The sequence below is a fragment of the Pecten maximus genome, chromosome 1 (assembly GCF_902652985.1).
Source record: "Pecten maximus chromosome 1, xPecMax1.1, whole genome shotgun sequence".
Classification (NCBI taxonomy): domain Eukaryota; kingdom Metazoa; phylum Mollusca; class Bivalvia; order Pectinida; family Pectinidae; genus Pecten; species Pecten maximus.
The window spans coordinates 21,658,306-21,671,117 of NC_047015.1; the positions used below are offsets into that span (position 1 = coordinate 21,658,306).

The window sequence follows — 12,812 nt, forward strand, 5'->3', positions numbered from 1 at the left end:
CTTCCCTTCTCACATTAATGCTGTCCTTAGACTGTTATTATCAATATTTCAGTCTCTTAAATCTGTCACATGGTTCAGCCTTGTATAAAATCTATCAGTTTATCAAACTAACTGTTTTCACGATACATGAGAGATTGCTTAATGTATTTTTCAAGCTTGATAGAAAACATCCGGAACATTTATTTTGTTGTTTAGAAAATACTTCTTGATCACGCGTCTGTTTACATTCTATGGTTATGTTCAAAACCCGTTTTGACGCTGACTTATTAGAAAAAATTCAAGATGGCGAAAGGCACGCTGCCTGTTGATATGGAACTCCGAAAGGTTTGTTTCTTTTATTCGATTAACCGGGGAAACTACATTAAGTTGGATGGTTGGTGTCAAATACAATGCTAAACTGTCGGAAATTCAAACTATTCAACCAATTAGTACTAACGAAAGTTAAGTTATACATAAACGTGACTACTGACAGCTGAACTGAACACCACACATAAAATCAGTAGTGATAGAGAACGAGAGGTGCAAATTTAATCAAACTAAATAAAATATTCTCAAACAAAAAACTTTATCAACTCTTCTTCTTTTCTCGTACCATCGTCTATTAGAACTTTTTACCAGTATCTCTAGTGCAGGATAGCATAATAAATGAAAAACACATTTGATACTTTAAAACAAAAACAGTTAGGTACTAGTTCATTTGTGGTCATGATCAGGGTTAACTGGGGGGAAAAACAGATATTGATTAATCATTTGATCGAATTCAATTCATGTTTCCTTATATACATTCATGAGTGTACAAGTACGCTTCTTGTGTGTAGCTTGACCAGTATCTATAACAAGAAGTGTCTTTCACAGTATTCTGTACAAATGTAATTTATATAGACTCACCCGACCAGTGCCCGGACACAAAACATAGTTTTTTGTTGTTTTTTTTTTGTTGTTTTATTTTCAATAACTATTGAAAAGTTTAGTTGTGATTATTACAGGACAGACTTACCGTTAGTAATTTCAAGCCAATCACCGTGACTTTTGCACGTTGGTTTATTTTTGGCAGCAGGTCACATGACACCTGTGCAATGGCGGGTGTTTACGTAAGAACAGACCAGTGCTCGAACACCCCTATAAAACTTTTGTTTTCAGTTTTTTTTGTGGTAAAGTCGGTTATATTGTAATGTACATAATCCTTTCTTAAAAAAATATTGTTCAGATTATCAAACACCCTGTGAGATAAAAATAGATCGGAACACAGCGGAAGCTGACATTTTGAACCAGTGTGCACGCCTTCCGATTCAGATCATTGTAGCATTAACAAGTAAAAGAAGTCCATACCTATTATTTTTTGCTGGAAATGTCAAAACTTATTCCTCTTGTCTACATCTATTACACAGCCATTGGTACTCGTCGACAATCAAGCTAAGGTCAACCTCTGTTTGGACAGGTGACGGTAGACAATCGTAGTGGTACCTGCCGTCACACATGTAGCACCCAACCCAGAATCTGTCTTCGTCCGTCATTTTGATATTTTTTTCAAATCTGTGTCGGATCTACATTTGAATCATTACTTTTCTTTTAAATTATGTATTTTGCTATAATTCTTTCAAAATACAGATTTTTCCATGAATGCTAACCTTTCCGGAAACGATGTTTGTTTGATGATATTTGATTGTACACTATAAGATGACCATTGTCGTCTGCTCAAATTTAGATTATCACCCTTGATAGAGAGCTATCGCTACCGGAGGTAAGAACGTGCTGTTACACCCCATAATAATCATGTGGAAAGAACGGACGGAAAGTACGATTTAGGAAAGGAGAAGCAAAAATAAACAAAGTTCGAGCACTGGTCCCATTCAAGCACTAGTCAGTACAGTCTACATATATTCATTTCATTAAAAAATCATTGTTTTAGTATAAAATATAAAATGTTTGTTTTCATTTATTGCTTTGTCACACCATGTTATCAAACATTCATATATGGTAGCCAACAGATGCGGGTGGTATGATATGTATCATTGCCTAACTATTTTATATCAATACATATATATATATATATATGGAAATGGGGTTAAGTCAAACCACTAGATAAGTCATTAAAATGTTTTATTTAGTCCCCTTGACTTATCAATGTTTTACTGTAAGTGAAAAAAATGATAATAAATAAAAAGAAAGCAGATGAAACAAAAGTACACTCATGCAAGGGAAAAAAATTAAATCAGGACATCATAAGCAGTGACTGCACATGTTTGACTATCACGTATCTTGCCCTGGATGTTCACCATCCTGTGGGATGTTTTGTAGTTCTCAGCTTTTCCCAAAATATTTGTTAGACATTACTTGTCTTTGTTACCTTTAATTGTCTTGACACTGTTGTTAGCCATATATTCACTAATGTGTAGATATAGCTGGTTCCAGATCTTAAAGCACACAGTGAGACAGTGCATCAGTGCTCTCAGGAAACCCACTCTCTATATACTAGTTTATAATTAAATAGTTGAAATACTAGCCTGGGTAGGCACACTCTCCATTAATTGAATTGGCTGTAAAACAAACCAGATAGCTCTACATTACACCTGCTCCAGGTCTTTAGGCAGTGGGACTTGTTTGGGGTCCCATACTGATGAAACATACATGCGTACGATTGATGGTCTAATCAGGGTGCAGTATATATGTACCGGTATTTGCTTTTAGTGTTGGTCCAGGTTCTTTTGTAGGAATCCTAATTTTATAAGGTGTTGCCTTTATAATTCTAATGGTGTTGTAAATGTAGCACTTCCACTTAAGGTCTTGTCGTCTTGGTTGGTTGTAAACCAAAGGTACTTTCCTCTCTCTACTATATGTATGTAGTGAGTATAGATGGCATTTGCAGAAGTTGACACTTGTTGGTTATCCTGATGACTATATATATGTACATGTATATACTTCTTAGAATGAAAGCTCATCTGCCACCTACACTCCCAATCCTCCAGAGTTTGTCAACATCTCTCTGGTTTCTGATTTGTACAGACCAGACAGTCATCTGAAGACAAGGTGTCTGAAATGGTACAGTACGGGAGCTAGGTCATTGATGTAAGCTATCTGAAATGGTACAGTACGGGAGCTAGGTCATTGGTGTAAGCTATCTGAAATGGTACAGTACGGGAGCTAGGTCATTGATGTAAGCTATCTGAAATGGTACAGTACGGGAGCTAGGTCATTGATGTAAGCTATCTGAAATGGTACAGTATGGGAGCTAGGTCATTGATGTAAGCTAGGAACAGGAATCAGATTCAGATTCTTTATTTGCTTAAGTTTTTTAACTCATCACAATTACATAAGACATAATACAATATTAACATACACGAACACATTAACTTTTCATACAACAGTAAATCTAATTGAAATCATATCTAATCCCTTGGAATGGTCCTAGTACGTTGTAGTTCCCTGGAGTAAACCAGAAAGGTCATTAAAAGGTGATGATGTATGTATGTTTGGGTATGGATCTTGTGACTGAAAAAGTCTCTGGTCCTGCTCAAGGTGTTTAATTTGCTTTCACTCTAGATCTGTATTGTACCATTTTCAGTAGCAGTGAGCATGTGGCAGTACCTTGTGGAAAGTCTTTGCGATGTCCAACAGGATAATGTCTGTCAAATGTCTAGTACATGTACTAGTCCATATAGCAGGTTATCTGGTCTAGTTAACTAGTGAAGCAATCAGTTTTGTCTCACATTATCCTGGCATCGTTACAATGATCTGATCTGTACATCTTCACAATTATTTGGTGGGTTAAGGTGTCAGTTGACCTGATCAATAACTTCACAATGGACTATATATCTAGCTACATGTTACAGGATATGGAGATGAGTGATACATATATAATACTGGCCTTTAGTTGGCAGGTTGGTGTTTATCCCCATGTTCGTAAATGAAAATGATGATCTCCTTTTGTCATTCATCTGGTATCAAGGACATTTGGAACATACTAGCGAGATATGGTGAGATTGACCCTGCTGCTTATTGCGGTGGAGTTTGATTGGTCTCAGTAGTCTTAAAAAAACCACCTCTTTCATGAAGGGCCCTAGATGGTATCATCCATGTGCTGAGTCTGAGGTGTGGTAGTGCATTAAGATCCTTCATGAGTGCATGCACATACACTGAAAATGTCTGATTAGGAAGCTGCATGGCTTGCATTGGTTGGCTGTGGAGATCTATCGCCATCCATGAAGTTCAGGGTGACTTTAAAATGTATATGAGAAGTCCTGCTTCAGATCATCTTCTGAAGGTACTTGCTGACTTACATTGGCCAATTTAATCTCCCTCTGTAGCTTCTTCATTAATATTTCTATTTACAGTTTTTGCAGAATTGTCAGGCTGTCAATGTCTTCTGCCATGTCATTCCTCAGCTTTCTGTATTGTAATAGGAATAATCAACCGAATTAATCTGTCTGTCATAAAATCCTTTTATCACTACATTCTTTCAATTTCAAAATGTTGTACTCTTAACACAAGTATTGATGATACAAGTAGTATAACATTGACAATTTTACATTAATGTATTATTGATGATACAAGTAGTATAACATAGACAATTTTACATTAATGTATATTAACTAAAGAGATTTATCATTAGACAACAGGCGAAGCCTATATACTGTTAATCCCTTCTGAACTGTCATCATCCAGGCCTTCCTAGAGTTCACATTGTATGCTTTCAACTGCCATTTATCTTTCTACATTGTTTTAATTGACTGAAATTAATTCAAATTAAAGTAATATTTACAGTGAAATCTATCTAAGGAATAGTGCCTTCAATTCTCTATTCACTTCAATAGAAGAGAGTCATAATGGGGAAATAGTTGACTTTGGAAATCAATTTTGTTACTTTTGACAATCAACATTGCAAATTATCTATTTGAAACTACAAAAATGATTAACTTTTAGAATATGAAGTAAACTGAAAATGCCTTCTAGCTTGATATTGCCTACTGACTTTAAGATGGTCAAATGAACTCTGCGACTCAACTGTTTGGGCATAAGCTGGTATATATTACAATATTTTCTATGCTTTTTTTTCAGGCCACAAAATATCACCAGGTATATTTTTTTCATTAACAACAACAGAAAAAAGTTCAAACATTGTCCCATCTAGAAACAAATTTCTTCACTATATTTTGTCCAAGCCTGAAAAAGCTAAGTACTTGTGCCTGTATGCTCTCCTCAGTATAGCTATATATACTGGTATACATATTTGAATTACAATTGATACTACACTTAAACTTTTTTTAAAGAAAAACTTCTTTGACTCAGCCTTGTTTAAAAAAAATCCCATTCTCTTAAAACAGGTCAAAAGTTGTGTCCCAGCTTACTATATAGCTACTATACTAAATCACATAAGTTTTTAATTGAAGTTGTTTTCCTAATTACTGAGATAAAGAAATCATGTTATTTATATAATATTACGAAAGAAATTTAATGTGTGTGCTGCAAAGCATGTTCATAGTATACTTTTAATGAATTTAACCTAGTTTCAATACTGATGAGAGCTACTGGTTGTTATATTGATATGTTTTAAATTTGGTATTCTGTGGCCTGGCCATGGCCAGTTTTTACGGGAAATTAATCATTAAAACTCTTGAAATCAAAACCTGTCTCCTACGTAAAAAAAAATGTATATCATGGATAGGCCTGCCAAGGAAAAAAATGAGAACTGTCTTCTTAAAATAATAAGACTTTTGAACCTTATGCACCATCCAGACCCTTAGCACCTAATGGCAAGTGTTACTCACTGACATGCATATTTTAATATTGTTTATTTCTCTTTCTCTTGTTCAACTTATTAGACTGTAGATTGTTAAAAACTCATTTTTATATCATAATGGAATTATCCAAATTCATAAGTTGATATTGAGTAAACACTGCAAGGTTATTTGCTTACTGATGATCAGGTCGAAGTAGAGTTGTTTTGGGTCAATGTGATGAATCTGTTGTTTTTATCCATAATTACTGTTGCAAAATTAAAAGTCATTTGACTTTTTGTTTGTTTGCTGTTTGTTTGATTGTTATTTTTTCATCCTCTTTTTAACGTAATGGTGACAGTAGTGATGCCACCTGTGTGTTTGATCGTCACCATAATATCTGGCCATGGCCACTTAAATGTATTGTTCATCAAATTCAATACTGTAATAAAGTTTAATGTCAAGAAGGAATTTGGATGATCAAGTAATAAGTGTGGACAGTTAAATGATTTTTAAATGTTTTTGATCCTAGTACAATGTTCTCATTATAGTTTTAGAGGGTGGACCTGTGACAGCTGCCTGTATTTTCTCCTAGTGTGAGACTAGAAGATCTCCTTTAATTTCAACTTGAATGTCGTGTCAACATTCTTATAGAGCTATAGATCTTCATCAGATTGCAAAAATATTCAATTCAACACAAAGAGTGTACTTGTTGGAGTCATAAATCTACAGGATTTGTATTATCCCGATTAAACTCTGGCTTTGCATTTACAATTAGCAAATCTTAATAAATTTACCAAATTTTTGCTAGTGTATTTGCCATAATGGGAGAGATAATGCGAGATATTTTAGGGAAATATTAATAGCACTGAAAATTTAAACATCTACATGTTTTTTACCGTCTGTTTGTCCTTCGTCATGCGCTGTTCGTAAACATTTCACAATTTCAAACTTCTTCTCAAGTTCCACTAGTGGTATTTAGCTGAAAATTGCCTGGAATGATCCTGAGATAGTCCTGACCAAGTGTTGTAATTTTTAGGGTCGGTCGGAAATCCAAGATCTTGAGAAACACATTTTAAACTTCTTCTCCAGTTCCACTAGTACTGGTGCCATTGAACTGGAAATTAGTAAGGATGTTAAGGAAGGGGAGCTAACAAAATGTTGTTATTTTTCAGCATCGTAAACACTTTGACTTGGCAGCAACAGTGGCCATTTTGTAACATGATTCATTGATTGCGCAATCATGGTTTTCCTGAACACCCATTTCAAAATTCTTAAGTTCCATTAGTAGGATTCAGCACTAACTTACCTGAAATTTCCCTGAGGGTCGGTGCAAAATCCAAGATGGCTGCCATGGCATCCATTTTAAAAAAAAAACTATTTTAAAGTTCTTCTCCAGTTCCACTGGTGCCATCGAGCTGAAACTTGCCTGAAATGATCCTGAGAAGGTCCTGACCAAGTGTTATTATTTTTGGGGTCGGTCTGAAATCAAAGATGGCTGACATGGAAACACATTTTAAACTTGTTCTCCTGTTAACGTTTCACTGGTGCCATTGAACTGGGAATTGGTGAGGATGTTAATAAAGGAGAGCCAACAAAGTGTGGTTATTTTTCGGCCCCATAAACTATTTGACATGGCAGCCAAGTTCCACCACTGGGACTCGCGATCGATCAACACTAACTTACCTGAAATGATCCTGAGATAGTCCTTACCAAGTGTTTATTTCCTAGTTGGTCCAAAATCCACAATGGTCACCATGGCCAGCAGTGCCACTATACTTGCTGCTGAGTATGTATACTACAATAGTACAAGAGTTTTTAGAGACAGATGACCGTTAAGGCCCTTGGGCCTCTTGTTATCAAGTGTATGTACTGGAGCATAATTAGAAAATCACAAGGTAGGGTGGGACATCACAGTACTAGTGTAACCCCTGGGGACAGAGGGGTGGGGCATCCAAGTAGTCCATTGGAACCCAAGGGGGCAGAGGGATGGGACATCCCAGTAGTCAGTGTAACCCCTGGAAGCAAAGGGACATCCCAGTACCAAAAATAGAACTGAATCTTTTATTCCTTCCCTGTGAAGTGATTATTTTACTTAATGTATACGTAGAGCCTGCCAAATGCAAGTTGATTGTTTTTAAACCAAATTTGACTAATTATATAAGAATCAAATTTCAGTCAGGAATTCCGTGTCCTGAAGGGGGAAAGAAAATATATATACAAATTTAGATTATTTTTCCATTATCACTGAAATATCCAGGTGAGTGATACAGGTCCTCTGAGCCTCCTGCAATAATTGTTATTTGGCTTAATTGTCAATAAGCAAACATTACATGTAAATTTTGATAGATCTGGTTTATTTGAAGCCTTTCTATGTTTTTGTTTATAGATATAAAACGTTATCAAATCAAACTTCATAATTCCTTGTGGATTATCTTGATATAGTTTTCTTCAAAATTGCTCAGTTACCTCAACAAAAAAGTTAATTTCAAGTAAGGAATAAACATCTAAAAATAGAATCTGAACAAACCGTTAGTGTGCCAAGTTACATCCCTGCATGATAAACAGATGGTAGCCATCTTGGATTTTAACTGTTTAAGTTTGTTATTGCTATTTCTGTAGAAGTAATAAATGGAATGATATGTGCTTTAGATTCGCTATGGTTCCTAGTTGTGCCCATTTAGTTTTGAGTTAAATAGGGAAGAACAAAATATTGGATGAAGCCATCTTTGATGTTGACAGTTGAAGGTTGTTCCCAATACATTTGTATTTCTTGATAAGTACTGGAATAATATTTCTCATGATTAATACAGTAGTCCCTAACTGTGACTCTGCAACTTCGGAAAAAAATGGAATTAAAGCAAAATATTAACCACGCAGTCTGTCATCTTGGATTTTAACAGTTGATATTTGTACCCATACCTGTTAGATCTTAGATTGTTTATGTAGGTTGTCCTAGTGTTGTCCAGATGATCAGTGACATTAATCAATATCTAATCAAAAAGGAAACTGATTCTCCACATTTAATTATGAGATGTCAGTTTCATTGAATGTTTTTCAAAGTCAAAAGTGTGAGTTCTACTTTCATTTTCACTGTGACAAAACAGGAATTCTGTCATCTTACTTTTAACTATAAATTCTTGCCATATATGCTATCTAAACATATCTAAATAGAAAAATATAAATGATAATGTCGTCAATAAAGCATTTTATATTAAAATGGTATGATAAGGAATACAGATATGAAACTAATTTATGCAGAGTAGAACTCGTATAAAATCAAAATGGCCACTACATCTGATATGGAGGGAATTAGCCTATTCGTTTTTCAAGGATTATGTAACAGTATAGGCTAACTGATAAATAATTGAAAATTGATCCGTTGACACTAGCTTATTATCTACCAATGTTGAAATGCCAACCGATTTGATACTAGGTTGTATTGAGTTGTTTCCAAAAGACTAAGAGGAAAGAGGAAAAAGTAGAGAAAAGATAAGTCTTACATTGAACTCAATTCATTCATTGGTGGATGCGGCCATTATCCTTCTGAAATATCTCATTTGTGTATATCAGAAAATGACATAAATCAGTCAGTACACTTTGTATATTAATGCTAAAAGTTAGTATAAATCTGATTTAAAGGCATTCCAAGAGCTGCAGACTAAGATGATAACAACAACACAGCAAATCAAGCTGTCCAATGCACAGATAGACACCTTGAAGAGGACCGTGCAACATTCTAAGTTGGTGGACCAGGAAATTACATCACTCCCACCAAGTACACGTACATACGAGGGTGTAGGCAGAATGTAAGTGAATACCCATTTTTGAAAATTATTTTGTGTGTTTTCATGTAGGTTCTTTTTGTTTAGATATTACAGTATGAATTAAAAAAAAAGTATAGTATGCTAAGATTTCAATGTCTAATACATGTATATGTTTGTATACACGGTACATTGTATTTATTATATAACTTGCCCGAAGACCAAGTAAGTTTATATGCAATGCTGTGACATCTGTCTGGCATCAACTTGTCCCTTTGAATGATATATTAATTCTCCTTAAAAACTGAGAGACCTATGTCAGAAACCTGAAATTGGACCTGTAACATGCTGGAGGGAAGCTTATAAGGGCTACAGAGTTTTCAAATTAATTACTTAAACTTAGATTCAAGGTCATTGATCAAATTATCTAACAATCTTCAAATGACTTCTTCATAAACGACTGCCCAGTGACATGATATTTGGCCTGTGGCATGCTGGGGTGTAGGCCTATATATATATATAGGGCTTATCAGTTTTTCCAATGAATGACCTTGACTTACATTCAAGGTCACAGGGGTCAAATTTGCTTTAAAAGACAGATATTGGCATGTGCTTGTTACATGCTTGCAATTGGATGAGGGGCTACCAAGTTTGTTCAAATGAATGGAGTACTGGACCTACATTTCAAAATCACGTGTTTAAACAATGATTTCTCGATGACCAAGCTTAAGAGACCTATAGACATTTGCATTTTCATTGTTACTAGGGGTCATAAAATAGATGTTAACTAGGCCTAATTTACGTCTTATAGTATAAAGAAGAAAAAAATTAGGCTGTGTACATCTTGGATTTTATCTCTGGTTGATTGTAATTTCAGTTGATTTTTTTTTTCAAAGTTTACAAGCAGACACCGACGTTTCTCAGGGCCTTTGGCCCTTTGATTTAAAATAGCCACCGACATCTGATTGGTTGAGGCATTTTTTTACGCCCATGGGGGTATTAGTATTGCCTTGGTATCCAACTCTAGTTAATTCTGAAAACACAAAATGGAATATTTGTATTTAAAATCCTCTTTGATTTGCAGGTTCATATTGCAGCCAATTCCAGATATTCAAAAGAATTTGCAGCTCAAAGTGAAAGCTTCTGAGGAGAAAATGAAATCATTAGAGGTACAACAGTTTATCATCTGGAATGTTAGAAATCCATGCTAGAATTCATAAAATGTACTGGCAATTAATTCAAATTAATTAAAAGTAAGAACTTAACAATCCAACACCAGAATATCTGGGATTTTAAGTTTTTTTTCCACTATTTTTAGGTCACCTGAGACGAAGTCTCAGTTGACCTATTGCAATCGCCTTTTGTCCGGCGTTGTGCGTCGTCCGGCGTCCGGCGTGCGTCGTAAACAATTTACATTTTCAACTTCCTCTTAAAAACTGCTGAACTAAATTCAATGAAATTTTACAGGAAGCTTCCATGGCTGAGGGTGAACCAAAATTGTGAATTATATGGTCCCCACCCCCCAGGGGCCTGAGGGGCGGGGCCAAAAAGGGTCAAATTGACTAAAACTTCAAAAATCTTCTTCTCTACACTCAGATAAGGTGGAATCAAACACTCTTCATAGATGGAAGGATCTTAAGTGCTTTACCAAAATTGTGAATTTCATGACCCTGGGGTCTCACGTTTGCCCCTGGGGAGGGGGTAAACTTTACTATAGTTTATATAGGGAAATCACATTTTTGACTATTATTTGTTGGATTTGTATTGGAATTCATTCTAACTTGTATCAAATTATCAGCTTGGGATGACACTTTGATGGTATGTACATGTTAGCCCTAGTTGACCCCCAGGGGCTGAGGGGCGGGGCCAAAAAGGGTCAAATTGACTAAAATTTCAAAAATTTTCTTCTCTACTCTCAGATATGGTAGAATCAGATACTCTACATAGATGGAAGGTGCTTTACCAAAATTGTGAATTTCATGACCCTAGGGTCTCATGTTTGCCCCTGGGAAGGGGGTAAACTTTACTATAGTTTATATACGGAAATCACATTTTTGACTATTATTTGTTGGATTTGTATTGGAATTCATTCTAACTTGTATCAAATTATCAGCATGGAATGACACTTTGATGGTATGTACATGTTGGCCCTAGTTGACCCCCAGGGGCTGATGGGGAGGCCAAAAAGGGTCAAATTGACTAAAATTTCAAAAATCTTCTTCTCTACTCTCAGATATGGTAGAATCAAATACTCTACATAGATGGAAGGATCTTAAGGTGCTTTACCAAAATTGTGAATTTCATGACCCTAGGGTCTCATGTTTGCCCCTGGCAACATCCCTCCTTTATATAGGGAAATCACATTTTTGACTATTATTTGTTGAATTTTTATTGGAATTCATTCTAACTTCGTTAACATTATCAGCTTGGGATGACAGTTTGATGGTATGTACATGTTGGCCCTGACTGACCCCCAGGGGCTGATGGGCGGGGCCAAAAAGGGTCAAATTAACAGAAATTTTAAAAATCTTCTTCTTACAGCCCAAATAAGGTAGAATTAAATACTCTTCACAGATCGAAGGGTCTTAAGGTGCTTTACCATAATTGTGAATTTCCTAGCCCTGGGGTCTTGCGTTTGCCCCATGGGAGGGGATAAACTTTACTATAGTTATAGGGAAATCACATTTTTGACTATCATTTGTTTTATTTGTTTTGAAATTCATTCTTTCATTCAAATTTACTGAAATATTTCAAAAAACAGGTGACCGTTAAGGCCCATGGGCCTCTTGTTCTTTGATATAGTTAATAGAATTTTAAGATATGATTTGGTAAATTGTGGTTTTCTCCAAACATCAACATTAAAACAGACTTCTGAGAATTTAATGATAAAGGCAAATAAGAATATTTTCTAGTTGGGGTTTGTCTCTGTGACTGTCAAATTTGTGATTTTATTGTAAGTGTTGTACTAGTATATGAATATTATACAATGAGTATGTATGAAGAAGATCTGCTTATTTTGTTTCAGACTAACAAAGTTTACCTGGAGAGAAATTTAAAGGAGAGCCAGGACAACTTGAGGGAACTTATAGTGTCAAAACAACAATCAAGATAGACTTTGTGTATCCGTTTATAGACCATGTACTTTTATCATACTCTTCCCTTTTGGGAATCGTTTCTTAAATTATATTGTAAACAATTATAAAACATTGCATTTTAAAAACAATTAAAATGTAACCTAAATTGACTGTTTTCTGTGACCTTGTCACTCGCTGTTTCTGAAATATTCATGGTTACAACTCAAAAACAAATCTATTAAACTTTGCTAGTGAGCTTG

General features: G+C 35.3%; 1 protein-coding gene across 2 annotated transcripts; it reads left to right on the top strand.

Moving 5' to 3' along the window:
- The first annotated feature begins 55 nt into the window (after nucleotides 1-55).
- LOC117327613 (prefoldin subunit 1-like) lies at nucleotides 56-12,812 on the top strand. Of its 2 annotated transcripts, none has more exons than XM_033884678.1 (4): nucleotides 56-324; nucleotides 9,357-9,523; nucleotides 10,563-10,647; nucleotides 12,504-12,812. In XM_033884678.1, exons 1-4 carry the CDS (start codon nucleotides 283-285, stop codon nucleotides 12,588-12,590), a joined length of 381 nt encoding a protein of 126 aa, XP_033740569.1. In that variant the 5' UTR covers nucleotides 56-282; the 3' UTR covers nucleotides 12,591-12,812. The 2 variants fall into 2 exon arrangements, with proteins under 2 accessions (XP_033740569.1, XP_033740562.1); XM_033884671.1 differs by lacking the exon at nucleotides 56-324 and adding an exon at nucleotides 5,026-5,073.

Bases quoted from the DNA above. Each gene is read 5' to 3' on its own strand.
- LOC117327613 (XM_033884678.1), top strand. From the start codon at position 283: ATGGCGAAAGGCACGCTGCCTGTTGATATGGAACTCCGAAAG. The intron at 9,524-10,562 runs GTAAGTGAATAC...TTTGATTTGCAG, and splicing joins TACGAGGGTGTAGGCAGAAT to GTTCATATTGCAGCCAATTC. The intron at 10,648-12,503 runs GTACAACAGTTT...ATTTTGTTTCAG, and splicing joins AGAAAATGAAATCATTAGAG to ACTAACAAAGTTTACCTGGA.